This window comes from Nicotiana tabacum, chromosome 23 (assembly GCF_000715075.1).
Source record: "Nicotiana tabacum cultivar K326 chromosome 23, ASM71507v2, whole genome shotgun sequence".
Classification (NCBI taxonomy): domain Eukaryota; kingdom Viridiplantae; phylum Streptophyta; class Magnoliopsida; order Solanales; family Solanaceae; genus Nicotiana; species Nicotiana tabacum.
The window spans coordinates 32,047,635-32,070,436 of record NC_134102.1 but is presented as its reverse complement, the minus strand read 5'-3'; the positions used below and the strand labels follow the sequence as shown (position 1 = coordinate 32,070,436).

Genomic DNA, 22,802 nt, shown 5'->3' with positions numbered 1-22,802 from the left:
AATAGCCAAATGCTAGCCAGTCCAGCTCAAAGCACAGAAGTGCCAAGCTCGAAAAACAAAGTTAAAAGCAAGGATGAAACAAGGAATCAAAGCACGAACCGACCTCTCCCTCCCCCCCCCCCCCCAAAAAAAATTACAATTTTTTTGAATGCAGGTATAAAAGAGACAACACTATCAGAAGTATCCACAAAGGATATGCAACAAAGCCGCTATCTTCACACAGATAAATGCTACCAAGCCTGAATCTGTCAAGCTAAGAATTGTTTTTCTTTCTTGCATTTACTAGAGGCTAATCAATTCCTTAGTCAGCGTAGGGCTAAGTACTGCTCTCATCACTTGCATAGGGCTAAGCACTACCCTCATCACTCGTATGAGGATAAGCGCTGCCCTCACTACTTGCATGAGGCTAAGCTCTGCCTCCATCATTACATAAGGTTAAGCACTACCTTTCTCTGCATAGGGCCAAACAATGTCCTCATCATTTGCATAGGGCTAAGAACTGCCCTCACTACTTGTATGATGCTAAGCTCTGCCTCCACCATTATATAAGGCTAAGCACTGCCTTTCTCTACATAGGGCTAAGCACTGCCTTTCTCTACATAGGGCTAAGCACTGCCCTCATCACTTGCATAGGGCTAAGCATTGCCTTCATCTGCATAGGGCTAAGCACGGCCCTCATCATTTGCATAGGGCTAAGCACTGCTCTCATACTTGCATGAGGCTAATATTTGCCTTTATCTTACACAAGACTAAGCATTGTCTTCCTTCATTCCTGCATAAGGCTAAACCCTGCCTTCATCATCTGCATATGGCTAAGCACTGCCTATTTCCTTTGTCTAAACATCGCCACACCTTTGCATTTCATGGGCTGAAATATCGCCAAATTATCCAAAGGCGTCATAGTCTGAAAGTATCATCCTTATAGCCTAAGGACAACATTTCATGGCCTAAGGATCTCAAAGCCGCATATAATTATTTAAAGGTGTCATAGTCCAAAGGCACCATCCTTATGGCCCGAGGACACCATTTCATGGCCCGCGAATCCTTATTATATGTTTCATGGCCCAGGACGTCATGGTCTAAGGACATCATCCTCATCATTCATAGACAGCTTCCATGGTCTGAAGGGAATTTGCATCATATTTAATCGCGCTCACAACAATAGTATTATAACTGTTATGTATATGCTTTCATATTTGTTGTATTTTACGCTTTACAGGTAATTTGGAAGGTAACCGATCTCCAAACGGGAGCAATTCTCGCTCTGGTTCCCATTCAATGTTCACATTCCTTGAGTATCTCCAAGTAACTGCCAACCGATAATTGATTGCCTTTCTTTTCCATAACCGTTCCCCAATCACATTGCCTCATGCATCTGTAACGATCGATTTCACATTATTATCATTTATACTCTCCATATGTGATACCAACTATTCACGACACCGCCCTATCCAGAGAAAATCATTCCTTAAAGAATGAAGTCATTCCATAATGGCTTCATCGGTCTCATTTTCCTTTGGACCCAGAACTACACGCGGCCTTCCCGTAAAATCAGAGATATGTAGACAACTCAAGAACCAGGGTTCGGCCCTCATATTATTTTTTACATCTCATACCCCATTCTCACATATTCGGATAAAATTTATTATCATCTTGATTTCTTTCCCCGATAATTCATTCATCATTTTCGGATAAAGAGGGGCAGTTGTTGATACTCAATTTTGCCCTCACATTTTTCACTTGACCAATATATTTTACAACGTATTTTATATATTTTAAATAGTATCTATAGAATATTTTTCTTGTATCACTACTCCAAGACATGCTTTAAATATCATTTTATTATCCTGATTATACTTTTATCAAAGTATTATCATGAAAGTGACATACAAATAATTTTTATTCATATTATAAGCATTTTAAAATTGATTCTAGCATTTTTAATTGGTAATATTTATTTATTATTCCCTTAAATTTATTTCTGAATAATTGGTGGTCAAAACTAATTATTTATATTTTCATGAATTTTTTATAATATTTTACATTATTTTATACAATTATATTTACATTTTTATATCATTTGCATACTAATTTAGGTTAACAGAATATTTTTATACTTTACAATTATAAAATATTACTTTTAAAAAAAGTTAATTCCAAAAAGATATTTTTTATCATTTTATAACCATTTTTTAATTTATTTTTATTACGTTTCATGTGTTATAAATCATGGTCCAATATAGGTTCAAATCCGGACCAAATTTGGCCCAAATCTTATACCCAACCACTCCATGCCCAAGACCAAACGACATAGCCAAATACCAGATCGAGGACCCGCTTAAAATCGCCCGTCTCATTGTAATCCCTCGCTATTGATCCCAAATTATCAATGTCCCACAACAACCCCCTATAATTTTATCTACCCAACCCCCAAACCCTAGCCTCATTTTCTTTCACCCATCGCCCTCAGACGCTCTCAACTTTCTCAGGCTAAACCCTAGCCAGCCTTGAAGATCCCCCTCATCCTTTTCCCTATACGCGTTCAAACGCAGTTTCACTTACCATGTATTCCTCTTACTCACTTAGTTATGGTAACTTCCGTTACCGATCAATCTATGGAAAGCATGATTTTCATAAAATCGGGAGGACACAATCATGACCTTAAGGATTTGGATTCGATTTTGGCTTTATACATCTGAGAAGGAAGAATATCTTCCCGTTTTGGCATGTCTCCGATGATTTCTTCGTGATTGGGGTCTTTGTGCGATTTGCCCTAATCCAATTAGAAATTGTTCTGCATGGTTCTTCTCCCTTATTTCATGCAATTGATTCTTTTTCTTATTTGTTTACATGTTATCGATTAATATATAAACCCCTCCCCTTTCCCCTGGAGGTATACCTAGTCTTTCATACTCTCACACTCATAACTCGCATATATTATGTGTTATGTGTTCTCTCTTGGTTCTACTTATTCTATTTTTGTTCAGGCTTTATGGCCGACTGAAAGCCAAAGCCACCGGATATTAATTCTTTAGACCTTTTCCGGCATAAGTACTTCTCGGGATCCCAAGAGGTCCTTGTGAACTCTGACTTATCGAAATTTGAGTCTTAGAGATATGATTTGGGGTTTTCTTTCAATCTCTGTTTCTTTCTTTGTTATTGCTTTGCTTGGTTAGTCCCTTCAATCCTTGCTCTCATGAATTCTATTAATTGCCATGAAAGGCTTTACATGCTATGTTTTGAATTTTAATTAAGTAGTCGAAGCATGCTCATTGGGGAATTCCTATTATTGACTCAGTTCTCTTCAAATGATATTGTTGATGCTTCTTCAAATTATGACTATGTGATGTTCTTGTGCAATTAGGTTTAATTAATCAACTAAGTAGTATTTTCATATGAATTGTTGTTTAGTTTGACCCTTTGGGGTCTCTTCTGACATGCTATTGCTCTTGAGAATCAACTGAAGTTGATGAAACACACACTGTAGAATCATGCTACTTGATAAAAATCTCATTTGTGTTTCTTGCTATGACGTGTTGACTTGTTGCTCCTACTGTCCTTAAATCATTAGTAGAACTGAAAATTGGAGACATTGGTATATGTTCAGGCCTTCTGAAATATGTTTTCTCATATGCGATGATAATAAACCTGTGTACGGACCATTAGCTACTCATTTAGAGAAGCTGAACTCACTATGTTTGTTTAAAATCAGTCTAAAAACATTATCATTTATAAATCCTGCTCATAGGACTTATACAACAAAATCTGCTTTGCTAATTATTCATGTATAAATCACGAACCTGATTAATTACAACTGGTCGTCCACGTCTTCACGAAGAAATCATGTATTGGGTCCAATTAATTTAATAATACACTAGTTCATAATTGTCCGGCTTAATCTCACAATTAGATGAGTATGTTCATAGGGTAATTCACTTATTAAGCCTTCCACTTCTACATAACTGTTAATTAATATTTGTTTGCTATCCATGTGGATCTATTTGTGGAGGTAAACATGAGTCCTTTGTGCTAATTGTACCTTTCGTGAAGTCCTACTTGTTTAAATTATGCGGCGTTTAGTCTTTTAATTTTGAGCAGCCTAGGACGAGTCTAGAACCACCTATATAGCGGTTCAATACCTCCAGGATCATAGGCATGGGACGGGTATGCACATGTAGGGTACGACCTAGAATTGAATTAGTGCACTTTAGGTAAACAACTTAAAGATAGTAATCGGGTAGCTGGAGATGGTAGTTTGTGCTCACGGGATAAGATGAGCAATCATTGCACTTAAAGGTTGCGAAGTATTATTTATGCTTCACGGGGTGGTCCTTTAGGCTAAAATAATTAGGACCCCCTATCATGTCTAATTGTTCCTTGTACGGTTAGTGTTTAGAATTTATTTAAGTTTAACGTCTTATAGTGCAAAGAAGTTGTACCTATTAATTTATTTAGTGAATAAAGTATATTTTTTCAACGCATTCCCTTTACATTATTTGTGTATTGCTTCTTTCGATTAATTATTTCATTCAATTCCACCTAGGATAACTAATCACTTGCTTAGACCTTTTTTTCCTTAATTTAACAATGGATTAACTCGCATGCTCACTTAGAATAATTTTTCATTATTTGATAAATCTCACATAGTCTAGAATTCAGTGGGGAACTACAGTTGTGGACCTCGGAGAATTTCTAACACCTTCTCTTCGAGATAATTCGAGCCCTTACCCGATCTTTGGTAACACAAACTAGTTAAAATAGAGTTATTTTCAAAATAGGTGCCCCAACGCACCTTAAAATTTGTAAGGTGGCGACTCTTCTCTTTTAATACCCATCTAAAAGAGTTGTCACATATCAAAACCTATTTTTGCGAGAAAACGGGGCACGACAGTCGGATCTTACAAAGTCCCTCAAAGTCGAACTCCAGCTTCTTGTTGGTCTCTGTAAGTTCTACAACCTTGGTGGATTGATCTTGCACTCTTTTTAGGGATTTCATAAAGATCATATTGCTCTACAAAATGAAACACGTAAGTAGTTGGCACAGTTATATATAGATGAAAAAATAGTTTAACGTAATCTTATCTTCAGACTTGAATAAATCAAGAAAGGCATCAACTCTTTTATTGAGCTCATTTCATGCCAGGTCCTTTCTATGGGACCGATTAGATCGTAAAAGTAAGACTTGATGTGCTTCGATTGACTTAAGATATCAACATCATTGGTAACCTTATCATAATGATATAATTACCGATGATGGTCGAAGGAATAACTTTTATCTCTTGTTCTAAAGTTGAAGAAGGATTTGTTTGAGTATCCTGCTCCCAAGCCGCATTTGACACTTTTGGGACCCTTCACAATCCAGGAGACAAGCACCGGAGCATCTAATGGGCCTTTAATAGGAGCAAATTTCCTAACTTCTTCTGCTGATTTCGGGAGAAGAGTCGATTCACTCTACATATTCAGCCTACACCTCTCCCTCATCAGTATCAACTAACACGAAGTGGGTGTCTGAAGGACCAGCTTGGGTTCTACACCTACAGTCTCCAGGTTGCTCCTTCTTGTTGCTAGCAACTCTCTTCCTCTTCTTGGAAGAACTAGAAGGAGTGGCACCACCAGTTGAGGAACTTCCTTCTTCGAAACTATGCTAGACATATCGAATTTCTACTAATTCTCAGATTACCTGCTGGGTCGTGTTGGGATCAGCAAGCCTAGACTAAACTTGGAGAAGGGGATGTGACCGCTGTTTCCTCACTGCCACGCCTATGAAGATATAGAAAACTCAATCCTTAATTCCTATAATGTTGTTGTAATCGATTCATGATGATAGAACTAGACATTACCTTAATTTTTGGCCCAATATCCTCTTTCTAAAAAAATGGCTTTCCAAGTTTTTGACATCAGAGGGAATATGTGTTACACCTAAGTTTCAATGATGATAATAATGCAAATCTAACTATATCTATTTAATTGCAGAAAATTAGAAGGGCAATATTAAATCAAAGGAAGTCAATATGTTAAAGATATCAAAAAGGAAATAAGATCAAATGTAGCAAGGACAATGCTAAATCAAAGGATGTCAAGGTCATCAAAAAGGACACAAGATCAAGTGCAATCGCTATAGGAAGATAGTCACTACTTCAAGGATTGATTTGGAATCTAGAGATTCTGAAGATTGATCGATCACGTTAAGCCACAAATCACTCCCCTGATTATGAATACGAAAAGGAAGGACGTAAATGAATCCGGCCCATCTCTTGAGTAGGATTCAGAGGCACCCCTTGGATCAAAATTCTTACAATATTTTGTGCCTCAATCAAGGGTCAATCTGCAATGGCTACTCAAGACACTCGTATAAGAAGACTGGCAGAATCAAGAATTCAACTATGCAACTTACCACTATTTTCTATGTCTTCCTAGTTCTTGGCACAAACACTATATTCCTAAGTTTAATAGTGTCTCAAAAGATAGGAAGTGTTAGGAAGCAAAACAAGAATTGTGTCAAGTTTATAAAACATTGTTGCTGAAAATCGTTGGTGGTAAACGATCCATAAAACCACTGCTACTATAACCAACCATTGAAGATCTAAGAGAATCTTTGTGACCCAAGGAAACTGGATGAAGGTACCACACCGATACTGAACCAGTATAAAACTCCTGTGTTCTCAGCCTGTAAATTCCTTGCAATTTATTTTCATCGTCAATCAAACTTGGTGATAAAGCTAAGTCGACTAAGTCTCTTCTAAGTCGACTAAGTTTTTAAATTAGCTACAATTCACCCCTCTCCCTCCTTGTACTTTCAATTGGTATCAGAGCAATACTCATGAACATTGCTTAATAGCAAGTGAGGAAAAGATCATGGGATCAAATAAAGTCGTTGGAGCACTATTTCAAGAAGGAACTTCTCAGGTACGACCCCCTTACTTCAATGGTCAGCACTTCTCTCATTGAAAAGTGCGCATGGAGACCTACACTATGCCATATGACATTAAAGTTTGGAGCGTGATCAAAAAGGAAAATCTTCCAATTCTGCCAAAGAAGGACGACAACGGTCAAATCATAGTATCATCTAATCCTCTTGACTTAGATGATTACACTGAAGAACAATCAGCCGTTATTCGAGTGAATGCTAAGGCAAAAAATTTGTTGTACAATGCTATCAACGGAGAAGAATATGAATGATATCAAGATGTGAAACTGTAAAGGAAATGCGGGATAAGTTAGAGGTCACATATGAAGGAACCAACAAAGTAAAAGAAACAAGGATCAATCTCTGAAAAATTATTTAGTAGAACAATCAAAAGTGGAGAACAAGTCAGAAAAATTCTGAGAAGTCTTCCCATAATTTGGCAACCCAAAGTCATTGCTTTGGAATGTCAGGATCTTGATAAAATGTCCTATGATGAACTTAGAGGTGATCTAATTGCATTTGAGAAAACACACTTAGACACGCAAGTTCAACAAGAAAAGAAGAAGACATTTGCATTCAAAGCAATTGGGGCTGAAGAAGAAGAAGAAGAAGAAGAAGAAGAAGAAGAAGAAGAAGAAGAAGAAGAAGAAGAAGAAGAAGAAGAAGAAGAAGAAGAAGAAGAAGAAGAAGAAGTAGGAGCAGAAGAAGAAGGAGGAGAAGGAGAAGAAGGAGCAGAAGCAGGAGAAGAAGCAGAAGAAGAAGAAAAAGAAGAAGGAGGAGGAGGAGGAGAACAAGATGAGAACATAGCTATGTTTTTCAAAGTTGTAACAAGCATGATGAAGAAAAACAGAAACCGCAGAAGAGGTAAATCAAATTTCAGAAAAGGGAAGATGAACAATGATAATGACAAAAATGATGGAATATGCTACGACTATGGAAAACATGGACACATTTAAGCTGAAAACCCTGAACTGAAAAAGAAACTAAGCAAGAATTTTCAAAAGAAAAAATCATTTGGAGCTTGGAGTGATGAAGAAGAATTTGATACGAAGAAATTGCCAACATGTGCTTCATAGCCATCAAAGAAGATAGCGATGAAGACTCAGGTGAACTTGGTCTCATGGCAGACGAAGGAACAAGTGCGGTACGTCTTCCTACATGTCCTAACTGTCATCAACTCCAAGAATTTATTGATATTTCTCTTTGATGGTAGGCTATAATTGCATATTTTAGTCGCTTATTGCACTCTAATTCACTGCACTTTATTTATGTGTGAGCTTTAATTGGGAGTGTTTTGCACTTATTGTGTGTTTTATGCCTTGTAGGAGTGATTCCGAGCTATGTAGATGTTATGGAATGAATTAGAGCTATTTGGAGCTTTGAAGTCTGAGTAAAAGACCAAGGGATTAAGCGGGATCATGTTCGGGGATCGAGGACCAAGTCTGGATGTCAAAACGCTCGAAAACTCCGTACTCTGAGAAATCTTCACTGTCGCGGCGCGTGAGGCGGTGCGTAGGGCGCCGCGGCTTTACAAATCTCTACTGCCTGTCAGAATCAACTCTCTGGATTTCCCCACTAATGCCCCGCATGGCGCGTCGCCCCATGCATCATGCCTGCGCAATATTTACAGAGTAAAAATCCGGTTTAGGCTAGGAGAAGGTGGTTTCGTCTGGGCCCGACCCTACTTGGTATAAATACATGGAAAAACATTATTTCCTAGACTTTTGACACATATTAGACCTAAGTAAGCTAAGGAGGAGTTGGAAAACACGAGCACATGGATTTTATCATTTCTTCCTCACTCTAGACACGAGTTTGGATTGAATTTATGCTTTCCTCTACTTTAACTTTATTTGTGATGAATTTCTCCATATATATGGAGTAGTTCCCCTTAGGGTTTGATGGATTCGGTGTATTGATGATTGTTTGTGGATTATAACTCTAGTTTTTATGTATTGAAGCATTTTTGGATGATTTAATTGTTGTATCTATATTTACTTGTTCATGTAATCGAGAGTAGCATAACTTGTGATATCTTTACATTATATTGTTGGTTGAGTTCATTAATTCTTCTTAGTAATTGAAAGAGGCTAGTTGAGCCATTGATTAAACCTAGTTAGGAGAATAATCGACGGAGGTTTTCCTAAAGACCAATCCATTACGCATTCTTGCATATCTTCAGTGCTTAAATTGGTTCATCTTGTGAGGCTAAGAGTTAATCGAGAGAGGAATTTTTGCTGAATGTTTGAACTAATAATTGAGTGAATTCGAGAGACTCACTTGAACATTAGAAGTGAATAATCTAAAGTTAGAGTCCAAATAATTATCTTGCACCTATCCTATCAACCCTTATTTTCTCCCACTGATAACTTCCTTGCTTATCTTTCTTTCGATTGTCATTAGTCAATAACTTTAGATTCTTAGTTAATTTAAGTTAGAAATCATATAAACCTCAATTGTTGATTCTCTTGGATAGCGATCACGCTAGAAACTACGAGAATATTTGTCACGATCCAAATCGATGGGCCGCGACGGGTGCCCGAGTCCTACCTGTCGAACACCCCTAAGCATTCGTCTAAGATATAAACCTAAATAACATCTGCTGAATTACGAGAATAACATACATGAAGGAAACCTTCCAAAAAGGAATATGTATATATACGTGCAAAATACAGTGGGCGAGCCGGCAAGACTGCTATAGATAACTATATACCCAAACTGGAAGCCGACAAGGCCACATACTATCCGACTATACATAACTGTCTATAGACCTCTAACAGAAAATACAACTATACAAGGATGGGACTGGGCCACGTCATACCCATATATGTATACAAGCATATCGTACCAAAATCAAAAGCAGATGCGGATCAAGTGGAGCACACCAACTCTCGCTGATCAAGAATCCTAAGAAGGGGGACCATCAGCTTGACTACCTACACATGCGGGCATGAAATGCAGGCCCCGGGAAATAGGACGTCAGTACAAATAATGTACTGAGTATGTAAGGCATAAAAATCAGTACATAAAAGACATAGATGAAACATGGAATAAAGAAATCCACTTATAAGTCTGAATAACTTTGTAATCCTGAAATATCTATAATGTCATGCGCGTGCATATAAATGTCGTGTCATACATAGGTATAGGTGTACATAATATCATCAAGCCTCTGAGGGCATCCCATCATATCATCTCGGCCACTGTGGGCAAAATCATCAACATATACCAACTGATCAGGTGGTGGTGCGTATATAACGCTGTAACATTTTTCCGTATCCCATACACGTATAAGTATATATATTTATATGCATATATAACGCCATCTGGTCTTGGGTTAGTGTACATGTATAAATGCATGAAATGCATATGAAATACGTTAATAAGATATCTCGGAATGTCATAAAAATAATATGTCTGTCGGATAAATTTTATCAAATACGTATTTTTCTAAGACCCATGAACAGAAGATATAATAATAATTCACATGGGGAATCAAGAATATAGACACCCCTAGTATTTCTATGAATAGAGTCATTTATGAAAATTATATATTTTGCTCGTTTCATTTGAATCATTTGGACCATGCCAAAAGAAAGAAGGGATAGCCTTAACATACCTGGAGTAGGGAATAATTCGTATGATATTCTTGGAAAAGGTTGCACCATACTCCTTTAGAACCGAAAAAATTCACGTTGCTACTGTGCTAAGAAATCTTGTTGGTTGAAGAAATCACGTTGTAGTGTTTTTGTAGGAACTTGTAGGAATTTGTAAGAAATTATGTTGCTAATGTGCTAAAGCTCACGTTCTTGATTGTAGTGTTGTGTAAGGAATTATAGGAATCTGATTGTAGTGGTTGAGAATGAAATGTTGTTTGTATTCAAAATTCTAGAAATGAAGTGTCTTGAAATTAATATATTAGGTTGCCACCTAATCACAAATGACCAAGAGTCATTTGTTTGGGTAGTGTCTTGCTGCCACGTGGGGTGGGGGAGGGGTCTTAATCTTTATCCTATAACCAATTAATTAATTAGGTAATATTCCGCTATCCGATAATTAACCAATTACCCATATAATTAAGAATTATCTTAAATTACTTAAAATACTACTTATTTTTAATATACTTTATACATCATACTTTCACGGCTATATGATACCTTGTATGGTACGAGTCCATAAATACTGGGTATTATAGCTCGCACCGTATTTTATCCAAAATCGACAATCTTCAATCGAAACTCATTTTCTTTAATTCGTGTATCCTTTACCCTTCATGGCACTTACTTATCGCTTGTTATAAATAGTATAAATACGTTAACCTCAAGATAATCGCATCCCCGAGTCTACGTCGATTAACTGAAGACGAAACTTTAACATATGAAAACATGAGATGTAACAATATTATTTAAATTCAATCCGTGTGGATATGATATTATACTATACTATATTTGATTGGCGAGCATAATTTAAGTGTGTGTTCTGAGCTCGTCAAATTTTGGCGTCGTTGTTGGGGATTGACAATCAATAGTGATTCAAATAGTTTGTAGTGATAATTCAGGAATATTTCATTTTATTTTATTTTATTTTTCTCTTTTTACGTTTGGTGTTGTTGACTGTGCGCAGGTTACATGTTTAGATTGGTGTATGACTCGAGCTTCTACGAAGGAAGTGCTACCATACTAGCCAGAAATTGAAAAATAACTGCGACAGCTGATGAAAGAAGGAAATCTCAACGAGACATCAGAAATGGTTGGGAAATCCTCAACCAAAGAAACTATGGCTAGAAACGGTGAGGATAATGTGGATTTGGCTGCAAGAGAGGTAGCCCAACGAAGAGAACAAGTTGCACGGGATGCTGAGGAAGCAGTCATTAGAGATGCACAAGATGACTACTGGGTCAAAGCCATGAAAGATGAACTTGATCTATTTGAAAGAAATAAAGTGTGGGACTTGGTTCCAAAACCATCAAATGCTTCAATCATAGGAACTAAATGGATTTTCAGAAATAAGCTGAATGAATCTGGTCAAGTAGTTCGTAACAAAGCAAGGCTAGTCGCCCAATGTTACTCTCAGCAAGAAGGAATCGACTACGATGAAACATTTGATCTTGTGGCAAGATTAGAATCCATTCAAATACTACTTATTTTTGCTGCTCATAAAGGATTCAGGCTATTTCAAATAGATGTAAAAAGCTCCTTCCTAAATGGATATATCTCTGAAGAAGTATACGTGAAACAACTTCCTGGCTTTGTAAGCAACATCTTTCTAAACCATGTATTCAAGTTGTCAAAAGCTTTATACGGACTCAAGCAAGCCCCTCGAGCCTGGTATGAAAGATTAAGCTCTTTTCTTCTAAATTAAGGTTTCAAACAAGGTAATATTGACACAACTCTATTTATTATGCGTTCAAATTTAGGTAATCTTATTACTCAAATTTATGTAGACGATATTATTTTTGGGAGCTCTAACTCTGTATTATGTGAAGAATTTGCTCATATCATGAAAGGAGAATTTGAAATGAGCATGATGGGAGAGCTAACCTTCTTTCTTGGATTAAAAATAAAACAATCTACCAAAGGGATTTTTATTAGCCAAACCAAGTACACCAAGTAACTCATAAAAAAGTTTGGAATGGAGAATGCAAAGCCTATTGGAACTCCAATGAGTCCAACAACTATGCTTAAAGAGGACATGAATGGAAAAAGTGTGAATGAAACAATATATAGAGGAATGATTAGATCTATACTATATCTTACGGCTAGTCGACCAGATATAGTGTTCAGTATTTGTAAGTGTGCAAGATTTCAGTCGCCTCCAAAGGAATCTCATCTGACTGCATTAAAACGTATTATAAGATATCTCATTGGGACCACTGAATTAGGATTATGGTATGCTCATTCCAACAATTTTGATTTAAAAGGTTTTTCAGATGCTAATTTTGTAGGTGATAGGACTGACAAGAAAAGTACTAGTGGCACATGCCAATTATCGGGGAATGCTCTAATTTCCTGGCATAGAAAGAAATAAAATTGTGTTGCCTTGTCAACTATTGAAGAAGAGTATTTAGTTGCTGGAAGCTGTTGTACACAAGTTCTTTGGATCATGCATCAACTTCTTGATTATGATTTATCTCTCACTTCTACTCCTATTTTCTGTGATAATACAAGTGCTATATGTCTGTCAAAAAATTCTATGCATCATTCTAGGGCAAAATATATAAATATTAAGCATCATTTTATTTGTGATCATGTTGCAAAAGGTGATATTTTGTTAGAGTTCATTAGTACTTAGTCCCAACTTGCTGATATTTTTACAAAACCTCTTTTGGAAGAAAGATTTTGTCTACTGCGTAAAAGATTGGTATTTTGTCTATTACGTAAAAATCTTACATATCTTTGTAAAATATTGTACTTCCTTTTTTAGTTTGCTTAATTGATGAGTGTATTAATTTGATGTGAGTGCTATTATTACTCTTCCATTGGTGCCGCCGAAGCAACTCCTCAGAAGTGTCACTTCAATCTGAACCTGCCCTTTCCTCTAACCAATGCAACCCTTCAATCTTTCAAAAGCCTAGATAAGTACCCTCCTTCTCTCTCATTATCCATCACTTCTCACCAACTTTTCTACCATGGCTAAGAGAAACATCTCATCCTCCACTGCCACAAGACGAAGCAGACAATTTCAAAAAACCCAAAACCCTGAAGACATCGTCGATCTTGAATCATCCCTTGATTCAGACCTCCTCAAAACCGATAATGAAAGCAGTGAATCATCGGAGGATGTCTCCATTAACCAGAAAAAGGCAGGAAAAAGACCTATTGAGCAAATCCCCAAAAGGCCTTCATGCAAGAAAGGGAAAGTGGAAAGCACATATTTTGGGCTAGATGATAAACTGAACTTCTATGGACCAAGTGATAAATCGAGGTTTGAGTCTTATAAGTCTAAATCTATGGCTTATGGACGCTCTGTGAGTCTCTCTCTTATGAAAACTTTTCACTGTGATGTGATTTCTATCTTTGATTTTCAACATCTTTATCCTTTGTTTGATACTGTTGGAAATTCTGTGTATGAAGAACCTGTGAGGAATTTTTATGCAAATATGTTTGTTAATGACAAAGATGACTTGGAGTCAATGGTTCTAGGCACTCGGATTGGTCTTGGTTCCTATCAATTTGAAAAGATCTTTTCGGCTAAGTTTCATGGTTATGATGTTTTTGTGCAAAACTCCTGGCCTAAAGACTTTGAAGTTTCTTTAGAAGAGGCAAAAACTTTTCTATCTGAAAATCCTCCTGACATTGATACTAAAAGTTTTAAGTTTGAACTCCACGTATTAGCCCACAGGATTGCTACTAATCTACTTTCTAGGACTGGGTCTCTCAACACTTTGTCTACTAAGGATATCGTTGTTATTTACTGTCTTGTGAACAATAAAAGGCTTGACTGGTTTGTGTGGATTCGTCAGCATATGCTTGAAAGTATTAGGGATATATTATCTTCTGCTGCTTGTTTATCCTATGGCTTGCTCATCTCACATATTCTTGAGGTCATGAAGGTTGATTTGGCACCTTTCACCCCTAAGTACATTACAAACACCTATGATAAGATAACATTTTCTATGATGGGTTACACTTTACGTGACAATGGATGGGTCAGATGTGCCAAGGTTAAAAGCACTCCAGTAAAGATTGAGCCAACCACTGAACCAACTGAGCCTCAGTCGACTGCTACCAACAACCTATAGCAGATTCAGCAAAGTCTAGATGGGGTAAAAATCATGCTCATTGCAATGAAAGAACAGGTGGACAAGATCAGGGAAGTCACCAAAGAAACAGGTACAGATGTGGCTAAGCTCAGGATGGACATGGGATCCACAAGGAGACAAAGAATAAGGACATTCAACTTTATGACAGAGATGATGAACAAAATCACCAAAGAAGTTGAAACCTCCTATGACTCCTTCTGTACTAAAGTGATCAATACCCTGAAATACTTTCTGGGGAGGAACTAAGGCAGTTTTGTGTGTGTGTGTGTGTGTGTTTAAAATAATCTTTTTGCTCTTAGTTTGTTTTTGTTTTGTTAATTACTTTTGCTTTGGTCTGTAAGAACCATCACCATGTGCCTCTGCTGAAGGCATAACATCTGATGCCCTAACTACTATGTTCATTATCTACTCTGTTATGTCTGGTCTATCTGCACTTGCTTCTTTCTTTTTGATTGATATCAATGGGGAGAAACGTGATGAGTAAAACAGAGCAACAACTCGGGGGGGAAATACTTAAGTACATGGTAACAACTAAGGGGGAGTAGGCATTTTAAGATATGAGCAACACTTCAGTACATGGTAACAACTAAGGGGAAGCATGAATTTTAATATTTGAAAATATGAAAGGGAAGTATACTCTGTTTACTCTTTTTGATTGTCATCATCAAAAAGGGGGAGATTGTTACACCTAAGTTTCAATGATGACAATAATGCAAATTTAACTGTATCTATTTAATTGCAGAAAATTATGAGGGCAGTACTAAATCAAAGGAAGTCAATATATTAAAGATATCAAAAGGAAACAAGATCAAATGCAGCAAGGACAATGCTAAATCAAAAGATGTCAACATCAAAAAGGAAACAAGATCAAGTGCAATCGCTATAGGAAGATAGTCCCTACTTCAAGAATTGATTTGGAATCTAGAGATTCTGAAGATTGATCGATCAAGTCAAGCCACAAATCACTCCCCTGATTATGAATACGGAAAGAAAGGACGTAAATGAATCCAACCTATCTCTTGAACAGGATTCGGAGGCACCCCTTAGGTCAAAACTCTTAGAACATTTTGTGCCTCAATCAATGGTCAATCTGCAGCAGCCACTCAAGACTCTCGTATAAGAAGACTAGCAGACTCAAGAATTCAACTACGCAACTTACCACTATTTTCTATGTCTTCCTAGTTCTTAGCACAAACACTGTATTCCTAAGTTTAATAGTGTCTCAAAAGATAGAAAGTGTTAGGAAGCAAAACAAGAGTTGTGTCAAGTTTATAAAATATTGTTGCTGAAAATAGTTGGTGGTAAACGATCCATAAAAACACTGCTACTGTAACCAACCATTGAAGATCTAAGAGAATCCTTGTGACCCAAGAAAACTGGATGTAGGTACCACACTGGTACTGAAACAGTATAAAACTCTTGTGTTCTCAGCCTTTAAATTCCTTGCAATTTATTTTCATCGTCAATCAAACCTGCTGATAAAGCTAAGTCGACTAGGTCTCTTCTAAGTCGACTAAGTTTTTAAATTTGCTACAATTCACCCCCTCCCCTATTGTACTTTTAATATGTTCAAGATCTTACCGACCCATTCCTCGATGTTATTGACCCCATCAAATTTCACTACGTTGGTTGCACCCAGAGTAATCTATAGTTAGGTAAGTACAAAAAACACAGCTGCTGGAAGAAGTATTTATGGTTGATGTCCCATGCCTCGAGAAAAAGTACTTTGTTCAGATGAGTTAGCTCATTGGTCGGTACAAAGACGTACCTTTCGTACCACCCTCATTCATAGACTTCATCGCAACTAGAGATGATAGCCGACTTACGCTATAAAGTCATTGAAAGTATGTTGCCTCGGTATATCTTGGGAGAGTAAAGGTAAGGAAGATTCCAAACGGTGAAGGTTTCCTCGGCCAAAGAACCAAGGTGATGTAAGCAAGCAACATGCCTCCACACTTAAGGCCCTACCCGAGCTAACCAGATATTGTACTTTCTGCACATCTCCTTGAAGACTTTATCTATCAGGAGCTTTAATTCGATAGTGAAAGTGTAGGTGTACACATTGGAGAAGTGTTCACAATGTTCAATAATTGGATTGCCCTCCTGGACCTAATAAACTAGTACACTATCTTCCACCACAATCCGCCTGGATAGAAGGAAGGTCATCTAGTCGTATCTTGGAAGCAAACTCACCCACCGGTCTATTACGGTCCCTGGACTGCTTCCCAGTCTTACTCCGAAGAGTACAATCCACCAAGAAATCTAACTTCTTGGGGACTATATCCAACACAGTCGGATCCCAACCATCTTTCTTGTTCTTTAAGAAGGCTTGGTGGCAGAGGCTTTTCCTTTCCTTACTAGTGTCGTTGTTTCCTCCTTCTCCATTTTGTCGGTGCCAGCTGCCAAAAATTACCTTTAGATGGCATTAGAGACGGTCGTAGTAGAAGGCTTGTTGGCTTGAAGGGTATGTCTTTGAGATGCCATAAGTATATACGCAAGGACAAAGAAGGATTTGACAAGAATTGAAAAAAAGTGGAACCAAAAGGCAACAACTCGGGAGAGAATTTGAAAATACAACGATAGAAGTTCTAGCGGAACTATGAAGAAAATAAAGAAGGATAAAAAACGAGTTAAGTATTTATAGGCCTAGGGTCATGATTTCCTCGGTAACCGATGTTGATACCATCACCATTCCGAGTTTGCCACGTGTCTCAAGCGTAAATTGAAAAGACATCCATAATTTCAAATTCAAGGATAATGGTATCGGTTGAATCTAGTTTCCCGCCTAAAAGTTTTCACTTCTAAGACAACTCCCAAAAATTATCTGAAAAGTAGGGAAACTATCAATATTGATAAAAAAAAAAAAAAAAAAAAAATACGCCAAACACGTAGCAGGAACAGAAATCAACACGAGGCAAACATTAGAATTTTCTAGTCAACTCGGGTCACAAGTCACCTGGTCGAAGACTGAAAAGACTTAACCATCTGAAGAAGCTAGTTCCGGGATCGCCCATATGTATCGGATAATAACATTTCAGATGATCCATCCGGACTGAAACATCCAAACATTTACTATCCAGCACCAGCAAGATTCGGAATATGTGTGATTCTGCATTAAACATATGTGATGGTTATGATTCTACCAACGTAACATATGTGATCCTCCTTGTAATGTTTATGACGAGTGGGTGTGAAATGAGGGAGCGGTTACAGCTAGGTTATCTAATATATACCTCCCTTCCCCTACCATTGTAACACACATTCTGATATATACAACATAGCATACAAACACTCTAGTAAATTTTTACTTATTTAGCATCCATTCCTGCTGTTTGCTATCAATTTGGATGGATTGATCACTAAGAATTACTCTCTCTTATTCTCATTTCATTTTGAATCTTATTATTATTATTATTACTACACTATTTTTATAAATTTTATCGTACTAACATAATTTTTCCACTATCAAAGGATTGAACCAATTTGGTTTAATCACATTGCTTGAGAAGTAAATTTTGCTAAGTTAATTATTAGATCTAATAACTAAGTTTAGGTTAAACATGTTCCTCTTTACAATCCTTTACTCCAACTTTAGTATTGTTTCAACTTATTGTGCATTTTTAAGTGCTCAAAGAAGCAGGATATTAAAACATGAAAAATCCAAAACGAACAGGTTTAGGCTAAAGCATGGCTATCAAACGAAAGGATACAGGCTTAACGGGGTTGAATAGGGTCAACCACATTAAGGTAGGCTAGAAAAGATCAAACGAGATACAGAGGGGGAAGTGCACAGTTAGCCACTAATTAGAGATGTCTTTGCTCTTTAGCCACTGTTTAAAATATATTTATTCTTTAGCCAGTGCTTAATAAATTTTTATCTGTCCGGACGAAAATACCCTTGTGTTAGACATGGATGTTGTGTAAATATTAAGGACATGGTGTCCTTAACTTCACGAATGTTGTATAAATATTAAGGACAAAATGTCTTGTATTTGCACTTTCCGTTATTAAACTTTAGGATATCATGTCCTTAACTTCATACGTGCAATGTAAATATTAAGGACATGACGTCCTTAACTTCATGTGTATAGTGTAAATGTTAAGGACATAATGGTCTTAACTTGTATTTGCACCTTATGTTGTTAAACTTTAGGATCTCATGTCCTTAATTTCGTATGTGCAGTATAAATATTAAGAATATGGTGTCATTAACTTCATGTGTGCAGTGTAAATGTTAAGGACATAGTGTCCTTAACTTTATGAGTGTTGTGTAAATATTAAGGACATGGTGTCCTTAACTTCATGAATGATGTGTAAATATTAAGGACAAAGTGTCCTTTATTTGCACCTTCAGTTGTTAAACTTTAGGACATCGTGTCCTTAACTTCATACGTGCAGTGTAAATGTTAAGGACATGACGTCCTTAACTTCATGTGTGCAGTGCAAATGTTAAGGACATGGCGTCCTTAACTTCATGTGTGCAGTGTAAATGTTAAGGACACCACATCCTTAATATTTACACAACACTCATGAAGAAAGGGTAAAAATGTCTTTTCTTATTAATTTTAATAGAGTAGTGGCTATTTTTGCTCAGCATTAAAAATACTGTATAAAAATAAAATAACATGTTAAACAGTGCTCTCATGTCATTTCTACGATAAAGAGGGCATATAATCACTTTTTAAACTGAGAAAACCTTGAATTTTATTTCAACTCACATGCGAGACAAGTTTTAAACTCAATACAATTTATGGAACAAATAAAAGGGTTCATATCACACATGGCACATGATTCACTCAAGACAGATCCATTCCAACTCTCAATCAAAGCAAGAATATAGCAAAGCCATAAAATTATTCATGAAGCACAATAATGAATATAGAAATCAAGAAAATGAGCTTAAGCATCACAAAACAGACTATTCATTTTTTTCCAAAACGCACTAGATTTTTAAAACTCACAGGGAAGGTTGTATAATCCTCTTGTCTAGGCCTAACTCTTTTGGTATCAAATAAGCCACAAAATATATTTAGGATTCGTACTAAACACTTTCTACGTTAACTGTATCCCAACTATTCTAGAAAGAAAAAAGTACTCAGTTCAAGCTTTCATCCCTTGAAAAAGAATCGATACCCAAAGAAAAACCAAGAGGAATTATTATCTATCTAACATGAAATAAAACTAACATAAGTTCTAGCAGGTGGCAGTGCTAAAATTCTTAATCAAATCATACAAAGCTCGGGCAATCTGAGAATCAAATAGCTCAACAACATGGTACCCTATTTCAAGAAATTCCCGCACCACGTGCACTCCACGTGACTCCAACATATTTGCTAGTTGTTTTCCCCTATCTACTAGTGGATCTCCTTCATACCCTCTGATTAAACACCTTGGTAACCGTCCAATCTTTTCGTGCAATTCAGACCGTGCGATCGACGGGTTGCAATACTCATGATCTCTGTCAACACCCTTTGGCAATGCTAACGACCACATCAAATCGCCCATATGCAGTGGTACAACCTTATCATTGATTAAGTTAGTCTCAGATTCTGTTCTCTGGACCCCACCAAAGTATGCTTGATCAATTATCAAACCTTCTATCTTCATTGGCTCAACATCCATATCAACTGCATGTAGACCTGCACGTAACAACAACAACAATAATTAACCCTTAGTTTTCATAAATGGGATGGGACGTGCGAGGATAGTGTAACCACATATTTTACTCCTATCCTACACGTAAAGATGACAAAATCAATCCATTTTACTAACTATTCTAAATTAGTTCAAAGTTTAAATTAGTTGTGTAATGATTCATTTATTTACATGATCCAACATGTGAAACTCAAAATAACAAGGAGTCAAAATATTTGTAATGTAAACGAGTCCAAAACAAACCCAAACTTAAACATATATAATCAATTTTTGGAGATTGAGAATTACTATGTAAGTAAATAATTGGGCAGAAGAACTTAAGCTAACAATTTAAGAAAAATACATTAAGTAACTTTCATTTTTTTAAATAAGAAATTATATAAAAAGGGAGGTTGGGTATGTGGGGATGGACTGTGACTCGTATTTAACCCGCCCAAATTTGACCCAACCAACCCTTCAGTTGTACCTGCATGGTACACTATGTTTCCTCCTGAACTACTGCCCATCAAGAACACTTTGGAGAAGTCAACAAGCTCTTTCAACCATGGATCACAGTTAATATCGCCAATAGCTTGATCTTTAGCCCACTTGATAGCATCAACGGCATCTTCATAGGCGGCTGGGAGGCGGTGTTGGGGAGCGAGCCGATACTCCACGGCGGCAATCAAAGCAGGAACTTGAGCTGCCATGGAGCTACAATATTCATGGAAGATAACAGAAGTTACACTAAAGAGTATGAAGCCACCTCCATGGAAGTATATGATGAGTGGGAGGTTAGTGTTTTCGGGTGGATTCGTTGGCCTGAAAAGGCGTATGAAGGTGTTGTTTGTGGAGTTAAGAGGAATGTCTTTGTAAAGAGTATTTGATTTTGAGTCATTTTCTGGTTTTGGAAGAATATTGATGAAATCGTAAGCTTCTTCTACTGTTTTTTTCCCAAGAATCTCTTGCTCGTCCATGGTTATTCAAGTGTTAAAAACAAGCAGTGCTTTTTAGGAAGATGAGATGAGAATTAAGATGGCTTTTTCAAGTTTAGAAGAAGATGGAAAGAGATACTAATAATGTGTTGGAGTTGGTAATACGTAACAATTTTCCTGCTATTTTTATCAAGTGCTTACAAGACGTTCTTTTCTTCATCACTTAATATGTTTTGTATTTTCCAACTCTTATTTTCTAACTCTACTTCATTACGCATGATGGCGTAAAGAAAATTTTTATAGTTCCTTTGTAATTTAATCTATTATAGGAGTAGTAAATTACTCCCTCCATCCTAACTTATGTGAAGATATTTAGAGTTCGAGACTCAAACGAATTCTTCTTTGACCGTAATTTTTTATATGTATTTTAGATATTTTAAATTATTAATTATTGTTACTTATAATACATTTTACCTAGTTTTCAAAAATATAAATTTTATTTCGAAAAACTAAAAAATTTTATGTCCAAATATATGGTCAAAATCTAAAAGTTTGAATCTAGAAAAGCGGACACGGTCACATAATTAGAACATAAGGAGTATCATTTTTAGGTTACGAATTAGGAGTGATACTTCTTAGTTATAGTTACTTATAATTGACTTTTAAATGAATTGATTGTGTAAAAACGTTTTGCATCAATATCATAATAATTCATAAGCTTTAAACTCTAACGGTTGAGAATTGAGTTTTGATGATTAACAAGTGTGTTCAATGACCGTGTGCTAAGAATCAGATTCTCACGGTAGCACTTGCACAACAGAGTTTTGATTTCTACTTCTACTATTACTCTAATGATAGAAAGCTAAGGTAAATAGACTAGAGATGAATGTTTTTGATATTTTACCAAATAGTTTAAAGGCCTAGGGATGTGATCATAATCTAGGTGTTTGTCTAATGGGATAAAGACGTTAACACTTGTTTTGTTGATTGGGGTGTATTATAGCTCTCAACTCTACATTATCACCTCAATACCTCTCGGTCAAAGAGTGATTTTGCCCAATTTGACTTTCTTAAATCCAAATGGGTATCAAGCAAAATAGTTGATAAGAGCTCAAGTCGGGTTCTTACTATCTCTAGTTTGAACCCTTTAATTAGGCTAATCAATCTCTCAATTAACCTAATTTCTTGTTAGCCAAAATTATCCTAGACTAGGTCCCTCTTTCTCAAGTAGAGACTAAGTCAAATAGGCATGAATCAATGTTTGCAACCATTAATTCTAAAATTGAAACATGAACTAAGCTAAATAATGAACACCCAATCATAAACAAGCATTTAATTAAATACCCATAAGGTTTACACACTAGGGTTGGGTCACAGCCCTAGTAAATCTCTAGCTACTCATAGTGGGAATTGAAGAAAATAAAAGAAGAAAAGATAATTAAACTCATAATGAAAGATTAAAATGATGAAATCTAATGTTTAAACACTAAAATAATTTCAAACTTCCTAAAGTAGTAAAAAAGAAACGGCTACATCAGCTTTTAATGTTCAAACTTGACCTAAA

At 36.5% G+C, this 22,802-nt stretch overlaps 1 protein-coding gene across 1 annotated transcript; it reads right to left on the bottom strand.

The window, feature by feature from the left end:
* Positions 1-19,764: 19,764 nt before the first annotated feature.
* On the bottom strand, positions 19,765-21,416 carry LOC107762359 (putative carboxylesterase 8). The gene is made up of 2 exons (XM_016580710.2): positions 20,791-21,416; positions 19,765-20,308 (listed from the first exon to the last, which is right to left on the bottom strand). The coding sequence occupies exons 1-2, from the start codon at positions 21,278-21,280 to the stop codon at positions 19,863-19,865; spliced, it is 936 nt and encodes a 311-aa protein (XP_016436196.1). The 5' UTR covers positions 21,281-21,416; the 3' UTR covers positions 19,765-19,862.
* Positions 21,417-22,802: the final 1,386 nt, after the last annotated feature.